Source organism: Phascolarctos cinereus, unplaced genomic scaffold (assembly GCF_003287225.1).
Source record: "Phascolarctos cinereus isolate Bilbo 61053 unplaced genomic scaffold, phaCin_HiC Scaffold_4;HRSCAF=312, whole genome shotgun sequence".
In the NCBI taxonomy this organism is placed as follows: domain Eukaryota; kingdom Metazoa; phylum Chordata; class Mammalia; order Diprotodontia; family Phascolarctidae; genus Phascolarctos; species Phascolarctos cinereus.
In genome coordinates, this window is record NW_027555847.1 from 93,108,097 (window position 1) to 93,130,327 (window position 22,231).

The 22,231-nt window shown below is 36.9% G+C and overlaps 1 protein-coding gene across 1 annotated transcript in view; it reads right to left on the minus strand.

The window, feature by feature from the left end:
* SETD2 (SET domain containing 2, histone lysine methyltransferase) overlaps positions 1-9,467 on the minus strand; it is a 93,501-nt gene extending 84,034 nt beyond the window's left edge. Inside the window, 3 exon segments of the mRNA XM_020999125.2 lie at positions 1,284-1,415; positions 5,033-5,543; positions 5,546-9,467. Of these exon segments, the coding sequence (XP_020854784.2) occupies positions 1,284-1,415; positions 5,033-5,543; positions 5,546-9,443 (4,541 nt within the window). The 5' untranslated portion in view covers positions 9,444-9,467.
* Positions 9,468-22,231: the final 12,764 nt, after the last annotated feature.

Here is a 22,231-nt window from a genome sequence, read left to right on the forward strand (position 1 = left end):
AAGGCATCAAATATTTGTATTAAAAAATATGAAGAGCCTAGGTATCAAGGCAAAAAGGAGCCTTAAGCATGCATAATGAAATGGACATGAAGGATGGTAGAGAAAAAGAGGTGACACCACAGAGAACAGCACTAGAAAACATGGCAATTTCTAAAATCATATCTAAACACAAGTCTGGAATTCACAGACCAGGAACAGAATAAGAAGCCAGACCCTCAATTTTCTTTACCAGTCTCATCTCAGTTGGGCATACACAATGTGAGAAAGAAATGTGCCTATCACCCATGTTTCAAAGTGACTCTCACTTCACCACCTTTACATAATCCATAAATCTAGATCCAGATCCTTTACTAGAATTGCCATTATATTATAAACAAACATGCTATGAACCAGTTAGGAAAGGCCAAATCTAACTGTCTAAAGACAACAGCAACTTTTCTACTGCCACTCCTGGAAAATATCATTCTGGTAAGAATAGGGATTGGACGGGTAATTTTACTGGTATTCAGACCTCCTAGATAAGGAAACTATTTCTACCAATGAAGATCAGTACTTTCTCTGCAACTTATATTCTTAAGAAAGTTGCCTTATAGCACTGGTTAAATGACTAGCCAGAGTGGCACAGCCAGTAGGAGCCAGAGACGGTACTGTAGTCCATCACTAAGTAAACATTTATTGAGCAGCACTAAATTCTAGCGTTACAAAAGAAAACGTAATTGTTAATAAGCCTTGGCATAGACTAACTATTAAGTAGTTTACGATAAACATCTAAACTACATGTTCTTAAACGTTTTGCCAATTCTGTCAAATAGTGGAAATGTCTAGTTTAACTTTTCCATTTTCCTAGGGCTGCCAATACCTAGCTGTGTACCTTGCTCGAGCTCACTTTAACTTCAGTAGGCCTCAAGTTTTCACGTCTGTAAATTATTTTAATATAATACTTCTAAGATCCTCTTAGTCATCCTATAATGTCAAAAAGTTAAACTACTTCAGGATACCTAGAAGAGATAGCAAATGACAAAAGAGATTAAAAACAAACAAAAAAACCTCTAAGATATTTGCCCTGTCCCAATCAGGATCATCAGGAATTCCAGAAAAACATCCATCACAAGAGAACTTTCTTTATGGCCCTATTACAAAGAATGACAATCTCTACAGCCAACTGTACTGATGACAGTGATCTGACAGAGCAGACAAAATATTAAAAGTACAGGCACACAGAATGTAATAAAACGACTGGAAAAATTAAAAAAAGCTAGTATTCCAAATAAAATTATATTTACCATTCTATCATGAGGAGACGATTGAGACAATCTTCCCCACATGCTATTTCTCCTTGAGCTCTATCATCTTTAGAAACAGGTGTACACTCACATTGCATTCGCTTGATATCCCGATGGGATTTATTCTTCTTTCTAATAAGTAAAATTTTTAAAAATGGGTTAACTAAGAGCAAATGAAATAACTGATATTTCTAAGTCAAACTTAGCCTTAAATAGATTCATTGTATATTTTTTGCTTTCTAAATGAGATAAAATCTCTAAAAACAATGATAATTCCAAACAATATGACTTTTAGTCAACCAAGGCCCTGATAAATCATTACTTATGGGTTATAGGTTAACTCAAGACTATTCTCTTGGAACCCAGAGCTTGATTCCTTCCTCCAGGTCTGTTAGGAGTTCACTCTGAATAACTCAAATCACTGAACAGACTTGGACTAGGCTCAGGAGGAAATGAGAAAAATTGTAGTTGCACAACAGTGACTCAGCTGGCTAATTAAGGATCAACCACATCAAGGTTCAGATTCAGTTGTCTTGAAGGGCACACAGTAGTTACAGGGGCAGAGGGAAGGAGGCCTATATCATAAAATAAGGTAGGAAATACAGAATATGCAGTTAAGTGTTTTTATTGATCCCTGTTACAGGATTGAGGATTCCTTCTTGTACTCCTTCAAAACTACAACCCACCAGTGCCTAACAAAACAGACTGATAATAAATAAAGACAGTAATTCTGTAACATAGTAGTCATCATACCCCTATATTGAACTGTGCTAGGTGAAGAAATACACCAAGGAAAAACAGTTCATTCAATTACATGTGTATAATTCTCTTAAGAAAGGAAAACAAATGTATATTCAACTAAAAGTGTGACTCCCTGCCTCTTGCTTTAACTCTATCAGGATCCTTAATAATAGGAAATAGAGAAAGGATATAGAAATATCTCTCATGCTTGAAGATGAGCTAAATAACTTCTAGTACTATGATCCTTACAGTACCTTAAATGTGTCTGATGTCAAGAAGAACTGAATAAAACTACCTCCACAAAAAGGGATAGAATGATACTGCCCTTCAAATAACAAACAGGAGAAAACAGCCTCATTTTAATCTTAGCCTGTCTCTCTTTTTTCCCTTTGTATGTGTAGTGGTTCATATCTTTGTAAAGCATCTAAATAGTGTGATGAGTGTCAAAGCTTTCCAAAACAATAATTTCAGAAATTATTGGCGCGTGCCAATTAAATATATTCTTCACTAATCTCAGATGGGCTTTTTGTGGAGCTATCTCTCAATATGCCAAAAATATCAGGTGATGCACTCAGGTTCAAAAAAATCAACTGTGCAAGTGACAAGATGGGAGGAAATACGCTTAGCAAACCATTTATATGAAAAAGATTTGGGAGCACAAAATGAGACAGGAGTATGACTTCACATCAAAACAAATTAATGAGATTTTAGGCTGAGTTCACTATAGAATACTATATTCAGATTAAGGTATCATAGTACTAAAAAATCATGTCCAGGCCTAGATAAACAATGTAGAAGGGACAAACACAATACATCCAGATAACGTCAACCAGTCTACACTGGTTTAGCCATGATGCGACCTAAGAATATTGAGAGATAACACGACTGCCAAAATATTCAGAAGGTTATCTTGTAAAAGTGGGATTATACTTCTGTTTGGCCTCAGGGGAAGGTGATCCACTAAATATAAAATACAGAGAAGCTAATTTAAGTTCGACCTATGGGTTACCTCTGGAGGATAAGTTCTGTTGACAAAGGCCTTCAACTGAAGGACAGGTAAATACTTGTCCAGGTTACCACAGATAGGATTTAAGAACTGTCAAGGGGTTGAATTATTACTATTATGATCTCTGTAGTTTCTTCTAACACTATGTTAACAGAAGTCACCTGGGAAGTGTTACCCACTAAAAATTCCCAATCCATTTATTACCATTTGGTATCTGGATGTTACTTATATTAAATATATTATCTTTGGTAGTAGAAGCTCCTGAATTGTTTCAACTGAGTGACATGCAGCTATTTAAAATGAAGGCTAACATGGGGCAGATAGCTGGTACAATGGACAGAGCACTGGCTCTGGAATCAAGAGGACCTGAGTTCAAATCTGACCTCAAATATTTGACACTTACTAGCTGTGTGACCTTGGGCAAGTCATTTAACCCCAAATGCCTTGCAAAAAATAAAAATAAGACTAACACAAAACTTAGGTCAAATATAAAAATGGCATCTAGAGCAACAGAAACCATTTTTCTACTGTATTTTGTAATGGTCAGAAATCTGAATTATTACTTCAGGTCCAGTGCCACATTTTAAAATGCAGTACAAAATGAAATATTATCCAAAGGACAATAAACAACGTGGTGAAGGGTCTGTCCGGAAACCATGAAGAACTGAAGGAACTAGCTATGTTCAGGCTACAAAAGAGAAGGCTTAGGAAGACAAGATTTGAATATCTGAAAGGCTTCTGTCATATAAGAAGGGAGCAGATTCCTTTCATATTATTCCAAAGGGTAAAATTAGGAGCAATGGACTTAAGTTTTAAAAGGGCAGATTTTGATTAACAAGAATTTGCTAATGAAAAGAACTACCCAAATCAAGAACAGACTGCCCTAAGAACTGATGAGCTCTCTTTTACTAGGGGAATTTAAGCAGAAACTGAATGGCTGTCACAGATGCTGTGGGTCAGATTTTTCATCAAGTGGGAGAATTCAACTAAATCAATCTCTAAGGTCTCTTACAATTCTTAAGATTCCACAACTGATTTTAGAGCTCTAAAAGTGAGCCACTGGCTTATTAAAGATTCTCAAATTACAATAATGTTCTTCAATCTGATAGTTCCAATGTATCCAGGTTTTTCAAAGAAGAATGAAAAGCCCAAATTTCAGTTATCTCAAACATTTGCCATTCTATTTATTATTTTTGACTCAAAAAATGGTATACGTTTGTGAGGCACCTACTAATCATATCATCCAACTATCATTGGACACCATAGAGTTCAACCTTAAAGTCTAAAGGTTATTAATGTATAGGACAACAATTAAAAGATTCTTTTGCATGACATAAAAATTAAGTTACTTTAAAGGAACCTAATGAACCTTTTTAAATTGAGAGGTAGCCATATTGGAATTTTTAAGAGATCCAGAAGTACTTTCATACTCTTGCTAATTTGGATAATTATATACATAACCTATGACTGACTGAATTATTTGGTACTATGGATTTGTAGGGCAATAAGACATTGTGCATTTTTGTTTCTAATACATATCTGACTCTTGTCAAATTCTGTCAAGTGACAGAAAGGACAAAAGAAATTATAAAAGTTGCTACATTTTAAAAAAAAATTTTGAGAATAATTTCCAAGAATTTTAAGTATATACTTCATTAAGAAGTACAACAGAAGAACCTTAGGAAAAAAAGACTGAACTTATAAACTGCTAAGAAAAAAGAAGTTTCCTCTCTAGTAACTTACACATGTAAAAAAAAAATGGCACAGGCCTAAAACTGACATGTTCTCACAAAGTAGTATCTACAAATTTCTTAAATTCCAAAACAAAAACACCCTCCTTTACAAATCAAAACAGGGATGAGTAATTTTTATGCCATGCAATGAAAAATAAGGGCCACACAGACCCCTAGTTCGTCAGCTTAAAAACAAACAAAAAACCTCTCAAACTTTGAGGATGCAAAAATTAGACAAATTGTTACGGAATACCTGCTGTGTTACTTACCTTTCTGTTAAGTACACATTTTCTTCAATAAGGTCAAAATAACAAGGCATTTTCCCCTGCCTGGCACATTCCTTCCAACGCTGTGGGTCCCTGAAGTCATCCATAACACACAGTGGACCAACCAATGCTGAACCTGAGGGCAATGTTTCCAACTGCTCTACCTCCACTCTCACTTTTTTCCTGTCCTGCATATCAGAATCACTTTCTGAATCACTTTCTAATTCCTGGCGTCTTTTCTTTGGAGGCCCTCGATCTTTCACATCACCTTTTTCCAGGTTCTTTGGAGGGACTTTCTTTTCATTTACAATTGAAAGGTCTTTAATTGAATTGCTACTTATTTCATGTGCTTGCACAGATCCTTTCTCTCTATGAAGATGTGTAAGAAATTTACTAGACTGGCTGGAAAAATGAGGTCTACGAGGATCATCCCAATTTTCCTCATCTTCTTCTTCATGGTCATTTGTTAAGGAATCTGGTACATGTCCCTGTACTCTATCATACATAATCCCAGGGGCCTATTGGCCAATCTTGGGTCCCAATAGCCATTGCCTTGCCAGTAATTATGTGTGCTACGATACTGTTCTGCACTTTGCTGATAATTGTATCCAGCATATATTCCATAGCTGCTATCAGGCTGCTGATAAGTGGTACTGGGTTTTTCTGGTTGGGAGAAGTCCCAACCCAGATTGCCAAGATCTTCTGCTGAATGGAAACCATCCACTTTAGAGAAGTCCCCTGAGGAAGAAAAATTATCTGAATCTGCTTTTCCCAGTCTACTGTCTGGCTTATTAGGGAAATTATTCTGTTGCCGAGATTTCATTAGGACACCTTCAAAACCATCAGAAGAATGAGCTGGTGGCTCTTCTTGCTGCCTCAGGATGGGTTTAGTTATGATCAACGACTCTTTAGATGCAGTTCTTTCTTCCAGATTTTTCAGACTAATTGTATCAGATACAACATCGGCCTGACTTGTACTATCAACCCCATCACTCTGAGGCTGAGCAGCTTCTAGCTCAAGGTCCCCCATCTGTTTTCTGCTTGGCTCCACATAAGGAACTTCTGGGCTTTTATTTGCTCCTTTAGGAAGAGAGAATTTCTCAGTGTGAGAACAATTTTTGCTCATCATTCCCTCAAACCTTTCTTCATAAGGTTTGCTCGACTCTGGTCTGTCATCTTCCCAATTGTCAGAATAGTGTCTATTAACTTGACTGCTTTGAGATGAGCAAGGGCTAGTTTCTTCCAGAGGCAAAGTAGAATTCTTTGGCACAACAACAACAGACTGGAGACGGTTCCTTGGAATACTGCTGTCATCAGAATCTGTATCCTCTGTATCACTTTCATCACTTGTGCTCTCTGAAGAATCAGAATAATCTCCATGGATGGGAGAAACAAACTCTGATGCATTGCCACTACTGTCGCATTTAGGGGCATGAACAACACTACCTCCCTCTTCTACAGTTCTACTCACATCACAAGATGAAAACAAAGCCTCTGAAACACCAGAAATAAACATGTTTCTACTTCCTTCCTGTTTGCTAAATGGCTCTTCTGTGGATGCAGCTCTCTCTCTTCCACTGGGAAGTGTGACATTTGCTTCCTCTTGTACCTCTTCTGTTTGTAAAGATTCCACAGGCAGTCCACTATTATGTCTGTTCTTCCAGGGTACAATTCTTTTTCCTGTTTCAGGATTTATCTGCTGTTCATCCAATTCTATAATTTCTATTCCTGTGTGTTTGAGAAATTCTGTACTTTGGTTTTGTAGGACAGTATCCAAACCAACAGGCAAGCTCCCTTCAGTGTGTTGTACTACAGGTGAATTGTCTACTTTGATTCCTAATGTAAGGCTACACACAGAAGCAACATTTGAACTTCCTACAGCTGAATCTGAGTCACAAGGGTTACCCGATGTTGACTTTACCCTAACATTTTGCGCAGATTCTTCAGCTGTAGGCTGTATGGAATGAAGATTCTTATAGCTTTTATTATCACATATTACTGACTGTAACTCTGAATCTTGTTTAATAAAATTGTTTGGGATAATCTTTATAACTGTAGGCTCAATATTTTCAGTTTCAAGTTGATATAAACAAGGGCTATTGTCATCTAAATTATTACAAGAGTCCAAATCTTTGGTTTTACAGTAAGAAACTCTCAAATCAACTGATTCTTTAACTGTTTTAGAATAATCTATAGTTATAACCGGAAAAGACCCAAGTTTATCTTGTCGTGAAGGAACTGAAGGGTCCATTTCTTTAAGTGAGCTGTTTAACTCATTGTGCTGTACAGAAGAATCATCCAAATCCTTTTCTTTAGACCTGCTTATACTCTGAAATCCATTTGATGGTAATACGCATGATTTACTAGTTTTTATCAAAGGAGATACCTCTGATCTATTTATACTATCATCCGAAGACGTAAAAATATCCTCAGTTTTAGAGGCACAGAAAGTTGCTAAATCAGATCCCTCCCCAGGAGATCCATTTATATCTAATTCTATGGGATAGTAAGTTCTTAATTGATCATGTTTCCCCTTAGATAAAGTATCTAATTCCTTAATATTATCATGGCTATCATTTCCCATAAATTCAGACTTAAAAATAGGAGATTCACCTAGCTTTTTAAAAGTAGGTGAATCATTTAATCGATTAGTTGAAGATGGAGATATAGTTTTATCTCTTTCAGGAATTTTCACAACCATTCTTAATTCATTAGATTTTGAACAAGTAGTCTGTAAATTTGAAGAATGAGATTGATGTTTAATTTCCTCAGTTGATTCTGTACAACAGAAAGAACTTTTAATTTTATCAGGTTTTTGTGTACTTTTCCATGGGACAGACTTATTCCGGGAAGCAGTACTATCATGTTTAGAATAAGATGCACCCCTCCGACATCCTATCTCATTAGAAGGAGAGCAACATCTTTTCATTAATTCATTTTCTGAAGTCCTTTTTGATTCTCTTTCTGGTTTTGAGGAATACTTTCCTCTTTTCTCTGCATCCACGTGGAAGGATTCAATTTTGCTATCCCGATCAGATTTAGAGTAAGTTGATGTCCTTGAATCTCTGTAAAATGAAGAATGAGAAGACGTACGTCTTGAGTCGCTAGACCTGGAATATATCTTCTTATATTCTTCTTCTGAATCAGAGCTCTCTCTCATCCTATTATCTGTATAAGAACGGGAATACCGTGGCCTCTCTCTATAAGGGGAGTTCCTATGGTACCTTCGTTCAGACTCATAATAATGTGAGCGCTCTGACCGGGAATAAGATGAACTAGTTCTAGATCCTCTGTCAGACCTAGAGCGAGATCTGCTGCGCCTTCTCTCTCTCTCAGATCTAGAACGGGAAGACATATAGCGGGATTCTCGATCTAGTTTTGAGTAACTAAAATGCTTGTCGTCTCTCTCAGTTTTAAATCTTGAAGATTTTCCTAAATCTTCGCCTTTTAAAGTAGCCAAGCTCTTTTTTGAATCTCTCTCCTTTTCCACACTTGCTGAATTCTTAAAATCATGTGACCGTTGACTTGAGGAAGTCTGTACAGAATCTCCATCTGATTCTGAACCAAGAAACATGCCTTCAGATTGTGAGAATTTCTTCTTAGAACTTGTTTTTTTAGAACAGAGAGAACTCTTTGAACTATCTGGAGTTTCTTCTTCCTTCCCAATATGGGAATCTTCTTTTTGTGGAGATATATCCATTTTCTCAGACACGTTCTGAGATACTATATCTAAAAGTTCAGAAGAACATGTATCTTGCTTAGTGTCCAATTCTAAAGATTCTGGTACTACTATATTTAAAGATTCTTTTGAGGCTCTAATTGTTACATCTATTGGTGGGGATTGTAATGATGTCCCCACTGGTACTGATGGCGGTATTTGTGGCAAGGCTGTTGTTACTGATATTGGTGCTGGTGGTGATGGTGTTCTAACTCGTAGGGCTGGGGGTGGTGGAGGGGGTGACTGTGGTGGTGACTCTGCCACTACTGATTCTGTTACTACTGGTGATGGTATTATGGAAAGAGGTGGTGATGCTGCTACTGGTGTGACAGCAGTTAGTAGAGGCTTAGATGTAACATGAAGCAAATGTTTCTTAAAATGGATTTTGCCCAATTCCACCTTTGGTTTTGGTGGGGAAGATTCTTCTGTAATAGCTGAAGTATCTCCTGGATCCATTTTAATTTTGGGAACAAAATCTGCTTGAAGGGGAATAGCTGGGGAGTTTGGAGTGTCATTTTGCTTATCATTTCCAAGTGCAGTTAGAAACCTGTTTTGCAAAGTTTTCTTTGTAAGGCTGAAGCTGAATGAAACCTTCTGTCGCCCTTGCTCCTCCAGGTTCACCTTTGTCTTGGTGCCTTTAGGCAGAAATCGACTAGATGCAACACCTTTGAACATTGGACCTTTGATGAAACCCATTTTCTGCACATTTTCAATCTTTCCCTGTATTGAACAAAAACAAGTAGTCATTACTACAACAGTTCCTTTAAACTGGGCTTCTTGGTGTGAATTTTCAATGGACGGTGAAAATAAACTCAAAAGCCTTCTAATGTCTGAGAAAATGACTTTCTTACTTGTCGTGGGAATTGTGGTCATTATGTGCGTAAAATTTTTTACACCATACAATTACAGCTATAAGATTCTGGAAAACCACCACTTAGGAGAACTCTGGAGAGTTGAGTAAAAGAGAACATGAGGAAGTTGGTAGAATTGATGAGGGCTCCCTCTAGTGAGGAAACTTGCAAAAGGTTCAACAAGGAGTGAGAGCTTGGATACAGGAAAGAGATGAAGGTGGCTTGGCTGCTGGTTCTAGCAGGGAGTTCTAGGGGATGATAGTGCTACAGACAATAGGTCCAGATGTTAGCATAAGTGAAGAAGCTAAGCTTCCGTTTCCCTTAGAAAACCTGAAAAGGGTGGCATGCTTTCTCAGAAAGAGCAGGGTAGAGGGAGAAGCAGAAACCTGTATACCATTGCACAGTAAACACTAGAAGAACCAAGTAGGAGAATAAATCACATGATCATAGGTTCAGAGCTTGAAAGGATTTTAGAGGTTATCTAGTTCAACTCCTTCATTTTACAGATGAGGAAACCGAGGCTCAAAGAGGTTAAGTGACTTGCCCAAGGTTGCACAGGTAGTACATAGCAGAAACAGGATTCAAACCCAAGGGTACAGGTAGGCCAAGTCCCGAGGCATACAGAGAGAAGAAAGGGGTAACAAGCCATGGAGCCATCCCAGATCAAAGTAGCTCCAAGGAACTTGACCAACAGGAGGTTTCCTGCATCTCCCAACCTTCTATTCACTCTAACCTTGAAATTCACCCAAGAATACGAAGCCAAAGTGATGGCATTTCAAAAGTTTTATCACAAATATTCCTCAGGATCTACTTTATAGAAAAAAAGCAAAAAGTTGTGTTAATTCAATTAAAATCCTTTTTTGATTGTGATTAATGCAATTAACATAAAACTATTAAGAACAAAAGCTAATAATATCACAAATCAGAAAAGGGGTACTCTCCTTCTGAGATAAACCACAGCATACATTTTATTGGCTCTTAAATAACCTAATCCATTACTTTCATTTTATAGGGAGTGAAAAACTGAAGTTCAAGAATGTTCAAAAATTTTCACTGAATGCCATAGCTGGCACTTGCAGCCACAACTACAACCTAAGCTTCCTAAAGGACCCGGTCAAGTACTCCTCCCATCATGTTATGGTGGATCCATTTGTCTACAAATGAAGATATGGCAATCTTAAAGACTGCCCCAAATTATGCTGACTAGTAATACAACTCTTGAAAGAAAACATATGTGGGGAGAAACTATAATAACTTTGGTGTTCCACATCTTTTGTGCTTTTTAACAATCTCATTCACTTCCTTAAGACCTAATGCTTTTCTTTTTTTTCCCTGTTACTGCTAGTACTTGCCTGATTACAAACAAATCTATAAAAGAAGGCCCTAGATAGCTTCTGACACTGGTTAACAAGCAGGAATTACAAACTGCCTTTATATATCAAAGAATTTTTTTTAACTCTATGATATAAACCACCAAAATGAATACTAAGCTTTTGTGAGGTAATAAATTGTACATGAGGATGTAATTCAGGCTATCACACCACAATTCTTAGAAAATTTTAGATAAAATGCACTTTAACTTAAGTATGGGATACTTGACAAATAGTCAGCTTATCACTCAATTCACGTTTAGCAAAACTATTTTTAGGTAATTATTTTTTATCAATGCAAAGAATTCTGAAATCAGTTTAAGTTGTGCCCTGAAATGCTTTAGTTGAGAAGGACAGAAAAGATCAGAATTCCTGAGACCTAAGTATTACTAAAGATCAAGGTAAGACTAGGCAAAATTATCTTTAGTTTATGTTCAATCCATAGCAATTCCTTATAGAATAAGACTTATTTTTGCAGCCTGCATCCAAATCTAACAGGCAATAGAATACAAAAGCAAGCCAATCCACAACCTTTAAAAAACTGATTCAACTGTACTCACCTCATTTTCTTCTTCTCTATTGTAATCCAGCCAAGAACACATGTAAAAGAAAACAGAAAAAAAAAAACTCCTGTAAACATTTGAGAATTTTTAGAAACTGAAGGCAATGCTTAAGAGTTGTTTATTCCCCTTTACCCCAAAATAATAAATCTCTTAGGACTATGTAAGAAAGACCATTTTAAAACTTGCAATCTGAATAGAATATGCCTCTGTTTCCAATCATGAGGATTTAAAATCTAACAATTCCAATATTTTAGTGAAACTTTGATGCCATGACAATGTACATCAGATTACATTTCACACAATTAAACACATTAATACACCAGACCCTATCATCTTATTTAGCCTATCACTGAATATAAATATCAGCCACCAAACCAAATGAAAGAGTCTCCTTTCAGTCTAAAACAACTGCATTGGTGGGTATCATATTTTTAAATAATACACTGCTGTATCAATCACAAATCTTCATTTAAGTATCAAACTTACTTTGGTATTAACAATTTTGTTCATTCAGTAACTAATTAAGCACATTGTGTGAGACAAGAAAATCAGTATGCAGTTCCCACCCTAAAAGAGCTTACAATGTATGCTAGGAAAACTGGAAAACTCTTTGGAAGAAACTTGACATAGCTCAATATCTTACACTGTATATACCAATACATGGTCAAAATGGATAAATGATTTAGACATATGGGTGATATCATAAGTATCATCAGAAGAACATGGAAAAACATACCTGTCAGACCTATGGATAAAAAGGAAGAGTTTATGACTAAACAACAGATAGGAGATAACAGGAAATAAAAGTTAATTTTGAATACAGGAAATTAAAAAGCTTTTGCACAAATAAAATTAATGCAACCAAAATTAGAAGGTAAATAGGAAACTGGGAAAAAATTTTCCATCAAATTTCTCTGGTAAAGGTTTTTATTTCTCAAATATATGTGGAACTGAGCCAAATTTATTAAAAAAAAAACCACTACTCAATTGATAAATTGCCAAAGGATATGAACAGGCAGTTTTCAGAAGAAATCAAAGCTATCAATTGTCACATGAAAAAATGCTCTAAATCACTACTGATTAGAGAAATGTAAATTAAAACAACTGAGATACTACCTCACAGCTATCTAATTGGCTAACATGACATACAAGGAGAATGACAAATGCTGGCATGTGCAAAAACTGAGACACTAATGCACTGCTGTTGGAGTTGTGAACTAGTCTAACCCCAAAGGCCTATAAAACTGTGTATATCCTTTGACCCAGCAATTCCACTTCTTGTTACTTAGTCGATTAGGCATCTCTGGCTCTTCATGACCCCATTTGGGGTTTTCTTGGCAAAGACACTGGAGTGGTTTGCCATTTCCTTCCCCAGATGAGAAAACTGAGGCAAACAGAGTTAAGTTTGTAAGTGTCTACGGTCAGATTTGAATGCAGGTCCTCTGGACTCCTCACAGGCCAGCACTCTATCCACTGTGTCACCTAGCTGTAATACCACTACTACATCTGTACTGTTAGTTGAGATCAAAGAGAGGGGAAAAGGATATATTTGTACAAACATATTTATAGTAGCTCTTTTTGTAGTGGCAAAGAACTGGAAATCAAGAGGATACCCAACAAATGGAGAATGGCTGAACAAGTCGTGGTATATGATTGTGATGGAATGCCATTGTGCTATAAGAAATGATGAAGAGGATGTTTTCAGAAAAACCTGGGAAGAATTACACAATCTCATCTAAAGTGAAGTGGTGAAGTGAGCAGAACCAGAACAGTAAAAGCAATATTATAAAGATGATCAACATGAAAGACTTAGCTACTCTTATCAAGACAATAATCCAAGACAATTCCAAAGGACTCATGATAAAAAATATTATCCACCTCCATAAAGAAATGAGAAACTCTGAATGCAGACTAAAGCACGCTTTTTTTTCTCTGCTTTTAAAATTTTTATTATTTTATTTTGTGTTTTCTTTTGCAACAGGACTAATATGAACATGTTTTGCAGGACCAAATAAATATAATCAAAATCAAAGTGCTTGTCTTCTCAAAGGGGAAGGGCAGGAGGGAAGAGGAGGATTTAGAATTCAAAAGTTTAAAAACTGATCATTAAAATTTTTTTTAGGGGGAAGCTAGGTGGTACAGTGGATAGAGCTCCGGCCCTGAAGTCAGGAGTACCTGAGTTCAAATCCGGCCTCAGAGACTTGATACTTACTAGCTGTGTGACCCCTGATTGCCTCATCAAAAAAGAAAAAAAAATTACATGTGATTGGGAGATATTTAAAAAAATAAAAATAATTTTTAAAAAAGCTTACAATGTAGTTATGTAGGTAAGCCTCTATAAAAACATTTTATTGCACTAATAATAATAAGAGGAGAGAACATATAAAATCATAATAAATAGCAATGGAAAATTAAAGCAAAACCTTTATGAATTTTTAAGAAGTCAATAAAAGATATGTCAGAGTTTCTTTCCTGAAACTCCTTTCATTAGGTTATCTCATTTTTCCAGCAATATTTCCTCCTACCTCTCTAACTGCTCTGTCCTTTTTTGGATGGTTCCACTATCCCTTGGCTCCTCCTCTGTCTCTTCTCTTTCTTCATACTCTTTTCTTTCAGTGATCCTCAAATGGCTTCAATTATCACTTTTATGCTGATGACTTAAATCACTATCAGAGTTCCAATATCACAACTAAAGATATATCATAGCTAAAGATCATCTCTGCTTTTTTGAATATTGTACCATCACTTGAGAGCTATAGACTCACATTCCCAACTAATACTTGCAGAGATGAGAGATGAATTATCTTGGGAATGGGCAATTCAACCCTCTGTAAATGCACTGTACACCAGTTGAAATGATCTCTGCACTTCTCTCCAACTGAAAATGCCGAAATAGCAAGAATTTGCAGTTATTCATCTACCTCAGATACCTAGTTCAGGAGTTCTTAACCACTTTTTTGTCTTTCCCAGTGCCCCTCTCAATGCTAGTACCTTCCTTCTGAGATTATTTGCAATTAATCCTGTGTATACCTTGTTTGTAAATAGTTATTTGCATATTGTCTCCCCCACTAAACCCTGAGGTCCTGGAGAAAAAGAACTGGTTTTTTGCCTATCTCTGTACCCCTAGCACTCAGCACAGTTCCTGGAACATAGTAGGCACTTACTAAATGCTGGTTAACTGCCTTAATCTCTTCAAGACCCTTTTCCCTCCACCTTTGAAGACCTATGAAACTTATTACATGAACCACATATTTCGGAACTTAATTCATTACATATTTGTTGAGCATTGACCAAACTGAAGACCTAACGTAAGAAAAATACAAAAATACAATATAGTGCTGCCCTCACAGAGTTTTAAAATCTAATAAAAAAGGTAAGACTAAATCTAATATAATGAAGAAAAGTTTAAAAGTAAAATAAGCAGCGCAAACTTTGGGGGAGAAGAAAAAAAAGGAAGGCTTCACAGAGAATGACAATCTTGTTGTACATTTACTCATTTTATATGCAGTTGTTTGTCTTGTCAAACTGAATTTTAAAACAAATTTTTAGAGTTAAATAAAATCATTTAAAGAAGCCAGTAGTAAAACCATAGTTTCAAAGTTTAGGTAATAAATAAGAGGAGGTAGACATTCTAACAAGATGACAAATTTGACCTCATTGTGTATTACTGAAACATGTTATGAAAAAAAAATCTATGACTCTGGATAGGTATACCATGGCTCTAGATAAATACACCTCAATAAAAAAAGAAACAGGATCAATAAGTAAAAGGGAGGGAAGATGAAAGTAGCAGTATGTATTGCAACAGTATAGTCAATCATATAAAGAGAGAAAAGGAACCAGATGGGAGACGCATGAAGAATATTTGGTTGAAGGTCAATGGAGGGAGAAACAGAATTCTTCACCACTGTACTATACTACAGATCTGAACAGAAAGAAGAAATAGATGAGAAGGTTTTGGAAACATTACAGTTCTGGCTCAGAGGTATTACAAAGCAGTGACAGGGACTTCATTTATTCAGACATTTGTTGGAGTTCTCTGCCAAAAACAGAACAAGTTAAGAGCATTTATTGAGCCCATATTATGTGCCAGGAACTGTGCAAAGTGCTGGGGATATAAAGAAAAGTGATAAATAGTCCCTGCCTTCAAGGAGCTTAAGGAGTAATGGAGGAGACAATATGCAAACAACTGCATACATACAAGACAATTGGAGATAATTGTGGAGGGCAGGCACTAGCATTAAGATGTATTAGAAAAGGCTTCCTGCAGAGGCAGGATTTTAGCTGGGAATTGAAGGATGCCAGGAAGAACAGAAGGCAAAGATAAAGAGAGAAAGCACGTCAGGTATGAGGGATAACTAAAGAAAATTCCTGGACTTGGGAGATGGAGAGTCTTGTATGAGGAACAACAAGCAGGCCAGTGTCACTGGATGACAGTGTACAGTAAGCTATAAGAAGTCTGAAAAATTAGGAAGGGAAAGGAGCTATGAAGGGTTTTAAAAGCCAAAGGGTTTTGGTTTTTGGTTTTTAATTCCATGAGGGAACCACTGAAGTTTGAGTAGGATAAGGGGGAAGGGGAATGATCATACCTATTCAAGCACTGGCCTCTACTTTAGGCCTTTTCCAATCACTCCCAGCTAGCAGTCTTCTCTCCCCAAACTATCTTGTAATTCTTTACAAATTATGAATATGAACAAGTTGCCTCACTTGATTTACTACAGGTACACTAAGAGTAAGGACTGACATTTTTATCTTTGTATGCTTAGCATCTAATGGTGCCTGGAACACAATGGTGCTTAAAATAACTTAAACTCTAACAGTTCCATCTCTAAATCTGAAACTATGATCTTACTTTTACTTTGAAGCTGTCCTTCCCAATTAGGCACCTACTGTATTAATATGCCAGTCTTTCTGCTCTGCCTTTGTTTAATCACAGTAATGTCCTGTGGACTTATATTAACATAAAAGGATGAATGGAGTGAGTTACTGTCACAATGTTATATTCTATTATTTAAATGGGTTTAAACACATACACACACAACTTATCCACAAAAAAAGAGAAACAATGGAAAAGTGAAACTTTTCTGTGGTTACAGTGTTTCTAGGCAAAGGACAGAAGAGATTAGGTCTGTATGTATTCTCTCCAGAACACATTCTTACTATCAGATAACTGTTGTTAAAAATAGCCTTGTTGCTCAAGCAGTTTTCAAATTCTTAGTACAACAAAAACAAAATTTCCTTCACAAATATTCAACTACAGTGAAACACTGTAATCTATAAAACTGTATAAGGTACTCTTAGGAAAGGTATAGCACTTCCCACCAAAGAATAATTTCTGAGATAGGATGAAGTTCATTTCTTAGGAGACATATAAAGTTCTAATGAGACAAAGTACTAAGGAACAAAAACCAGTGACAGAGTCAGAGAAAGAAGCCAGGCTGCCTAACTGCAAAAATGTCTTACTCTACTATTCCTTCCCTTTCCTTTACTATTTCCTCCACTTCTTTGTCTCATATAAAGAGGTGACTACCTTGCTAAGGTGAAACCTCTACACCCACCCTTGTTCCCACCTCTCCTGCCATCTGAAGCTTAGCCACCTCCCAAATCACTTCCTATCTTCAGTATCTCCTCTTTCCGTCCTCCTTTGAATATTAAAAACATTCAGGTTTGTGGCTGGCTGTCAAGTTTACAGTAAGAAAAAATGTAAATACTTTTTAAAAAACAAATTTTTTTCTTGGAAATGGTAGTTTTAAGGGGAAGGATGTCAAAATACTACCAACAAGGCAGTTTTAAGAGCCCACCCACCTCTTTCAACTTATCACCAATGAGACAAAAGCAGGTCAGAAGGACCTAACAACCCCTTTTTTAGTTTTACTAACTGGTCAAATGGGGGTGCACAGAGAAGTGACTCACCCTAGTCACACAGGTAGGTAGCAGAGCAGAGATTGGAGCCCAGATCATTCAACTTCAAATACAGAACTTTTTCTATTGCACTCGGCTGCCTCTCCTGGATATTATAACTCTGAAGGTGTAAATAAATTTCACAACTTTGTCTTTTGCCAATTTTAAAGTAAATCATAGCATAATGCTAATTTTTCATATATTACATATTTATATGAGGTAGGTCCAAAGGGAGTATTAAAAAAAAATTCCTATCACTTGGCAGTCTAGAAGCCAGGATCCAAACTGGACCAACAAAAGACTTTGAGCTTTACCTAAACCGTTGTGCATATTTGGTATCATTGCCCTACCCTAGAGCACAATGTTATCCAATGGTAAACACTTAGTAAATATTTGTTGCATGAACTTACCTGGGCCTACTGACTTTTATTCAATTCCCGAACAATTTTCACCATTAGGTAATACCAATATTATGTGTACGTAACAGACTGAACACCTCTCTATCTTTACAATCCAATGTAACAACTCTGTACTATCCTTGATATTATAAAGAAAGACTAGGGGCCCCACACAGATGAAGTTGGTAACTAGCCATTTAGGTGAAGTGGCTTGATTTAACAGGTGCCAAATCTACTGCTTTATGACAAAGCAAAGAGATCAACTACATAAAAGAAGAAGTGTGATATTTTAGGTACACCAAAAGGACAAACTGATACACTATGACAATGCTAAAAATCACTACTATAATCAATTCAAAAACCAAACTGATAGAACTTCTGTCACATTTTTACCTGCATTTGAAAGTACAAAAGACTGATGTCATCTCTGACTTTAATAATCAAAACGAAATGCTGAAAAATGATAATCACCAAGCTCAGCCCCAAATTAGAGATATTATGAAGACACCTTTCCCTACTTCTTTACAGAGGTGGGAGATCATGAGTGAATAGAGTTCCATATGACATCAGACTTTTAAAATACGTCAGTTTGTTTTGTAGAACTTTGTTTCCTTTCTTTTTTTATTCTTGATTATAAGGATGGCAATCTGGAAGGGGTGGGGAGGAATCTGATGAAAAATGTGGGTGATATTAAAAAGTTATCTAAACTTAAAATAACTTAATTTTTTTAAAAAAAGAAATGTTACATATAGTACCACAGGTCTAAATGTTTATCATCAATCTGTAACATGACTCTTCCTTTACCACCACCCAAAAAGGCAAAAGTAGAGAAGGTTCCTCCCATAACAACTCACGCATAAATCTAAGTTCTAGATGAACACTGCAGAACCATTTTCCTCCCCCTCTCCTCCATACTCACTGTTTCACTGTTGTCCAGAACACAATTATGGTTCCAGTATACAATTAATTTTTTACTAGAACGTGTGGAAATCTCTGGCTATAAATTATTGCAGGTATCCCTGCCTCAAGTATCTGGCAGTTAGGTGGCTAAGTGGATAGAGGTCTGGGCCTGGAGTCAGGAAGATCTGAATTTAAATGAAGACTCAGATTCTTACTAACTGTGTGATCCTGAACGAGTCTCTTAATCTCTGTCTTAGTTTCCTCAACTATAAAATGGGGGTAATAACAGCACTAAACCTTACAGGTTTGTTGTGAGGATCACATGAGCTAATATCTATAAAGTGCTTAGCACAATGCCTGGCACACAGCAGGTATTTAAATAAATGCTCATTTCCTTTCCTCCTTCCTTCCCCCTCTTCAATCCATCTTCCTCACAGCTACTAAAATTATTTTTCTTAAAGGAAAGGTCTGAACTTACAAGCTCACTAGTTCAATTCCAAAGGCTTCTTAATACCTCTAGGGACAATCATTAACTCCTCTATTGAGCACTTAAAGCCCTTCCCAACTTTGCTCCAAATTATTTTTTTATCATCTTAGATACAATATTTCCTTTCATACACATGTCTGGTCTATATACATGTCTGGTCAAACATACCTTCTTACTGTTCCTTATACCAGAGGATCTTTCTTCTAAGTTTTAAGAATCCCTCATTACTGAGTACATGATTTAGATATAAAGGCTGATACTATAAGCAAACTGGGAGAGCAAGGAATAGTTTACCTGTTAGATTTATGGAGAACAGAAGAATTTATGACCAAACAAGAGATAGAGAACATTATGAAATGCAAAATGGATTATTCTGATTACATTAAGTTGAAAATTTTTACACAAAGCCAATGCAACCAAGATTAGGAGGGAAGCAGAAAACTGGGAAAGAATTTTCACAACCAGTATCTCTGATAAGGGCCTCATTTCTAAAATACGTAGAGAACTAAGTCAAATTTATAAGAATACATACACATCATTCCCCAATTGATAAATGGTCAAAGGATATGAAGAGGCAATTTTCAGATGAAGAAATTAAAGCTATCTAGTCATATAAAAAATGCTCTAAATCACTATTGATTAGAGAAATGCAAATCAAAACAATTCTGAGGTACCATATCACACCTATCAAGTTGGCTAACATGACAAAACAGGAAAACGATAAGTGCTGGAGAAGATGTGGGAAAACTGGAACAATAATGCATTGCTGGTAAAGTTGTGAATTGATCAAACCATTTTGGAGAGCAATCTGGACTACACCCAAAGAGCTATAAAAATGTACATACCCTTTGACCCAGCAATACCACTTCTAGGGCTGTATCCCAAAGAGGAGATAAAAATGGGGAAAGGATCCACATGTACAAAAATATTTATAGCAGCTCTTTGTGTGGTGGCAACGAATTGGAAATTGAGGGCATGCCCATCAATTGGGGAATGGCTGAACAAGTTGTGGTATATGAACATAATGGAATACTATTGTGCTATAAGAAATAATGAACAGGCAGATTTCTGAAAAACCTGCAAAAACTTGTATGGGGGCAGCTAGGTGGCGCGGTGGATAGAGCACCAGCCCTGGAGTCAGGGGGACCTGAGTTCAAATCCAGTCTCAGACCAGACACTTGACACTTACTAGCTGTTTGACCCTGGGCAAGTCACTTAACCCCCAGTTGCCCCCCACACACACACACACAAAAAGACTTGTATGGACTGATGCTGAGTGAAGTGAGCAGAACAGGACAACATTGTACACAGTAACAGCCATGTTTTGCGACGACTAACTTTCATAAACTTAGCCCTTCTCAGCAATGCAAGGATCTAAGACATCTCCAAAAGTGTCATGATGGAAAATGCTATCTACATCCAGAGAAAGAACTATGGAATCTGAAGGCAGATTGAAACATACTATTTGCTCTTTTTTCCCCCTTCTGTTTTGTTTTGTTTCTTCTTTCTTGTGGTTCCTCCTATTGGTTCCAATTCTTCTTTCCAACATGACTAATGTGATAATGTTTAATAGGAATGTATATGTAGAGCCTATATCAGATTGAGTGCTATGGAAGTGAATGTTAAAAACTAAAAATTTTAAAAAAAAAAGAATCCCTCATTACCTTCAAAATTCAGCAAGCATTGTCTCTACTAGGTCCTTTTCTGATTTCTACCCAGCTGTAATGCTTTCACCTTCATTCCCCTGCTCCCCAATTATTGTTTTTACAAATTTATTTTGTATATATTTACATACCTGCATACAGTCTCCCCCATTAGCATGTAAGCTCCTTGAGGGCAGAGGCTATTTTTTTTTTTTGTCTTTGCCCTATCCTTAAGAACTATCATTAGCAACAAAGAAAGGCTCAGCACAGGTCTAGTAACCTGGAGTATGCTCCAAAGCTCTCTTCTCTTCTCCCTCTATACTATTTCATTTGGTGATCTCATCAGCTCTCAAGGTTTCAATTACTGTCTCTATGCTGATGATTCTCAAATTTACTTATCTAGCCCCAATGGCTCTGCTGAACTTCAGATCTCGCAACTCTAACTACCTACTGGATATCCTAAACTAGTCCTATATATATTTTTGATTCAACGCATACAAAATCAAATTCATTAACTCTCCTTCAAACCCTTTCCTCTTCCTTACTTCTCTGTTACTACAGAGGGTCACCTTCCATATCCAATTTCAGATTTTGCCTACGTAGCATCTTTTGCATATGTCCTCTTCTGAAACTGCCACCACCCTTGTTCAGGTTCTCATCTGGGCTACTGCAATAGCCTTCTGAATAGTCAGCCTTTTACAAGTCTACACACACTCTCTCTCTGTCTCTCTCTCTCTCTCTCTCTCTCTCTCTCTGTCTGTCTGTCTGTCTGTCTGTCTCTCTCTCTCTCTCTCTCTCTCTCTCTCTCTCTCTCCCTCCTCTTACCACCTCTCATCTGTTGGGCATTCAAAACCCTTCAGAATCTGTCCCATCTCCACCTTCCCCACTATTCCTGTCTTCCTACACCTAATAATCACCATGCCCTATGCAAACCAGTGACACTTGGCCTCTTTACTATTACTTGAACAAGATACTCCATCTCCCACCTTCAGGCATTTTCATAGGCTGTCCCTTATGCCTGTAATTCTCTCCCTCCTCACCACCACCTGGCTGCATTATAGCCCTAGCTAAAATCTCACCTTTTGTAAAAAGCTTTTCCCCATCTTTCTTATTACTAGTGCCTCCCCTATGTTGATTATCTCTAACTTATTCTGCACATATCTTCTTTGTACACAACTATTTCCAGATTATCTCCCCAATTAGACTGTGAGGTCCTTGAGAACAGGTACTGCCTTGTACCTTTCTTTGTATCCCCACAACTTAGTACATTGCCTGCTACATAGGAGGCACTTAATGTTTATTAACCAACTGGATGGTTATATAACTACCCCATGTAACAGCTCTTATTGGCTGAAGTGAATCTACACTGAG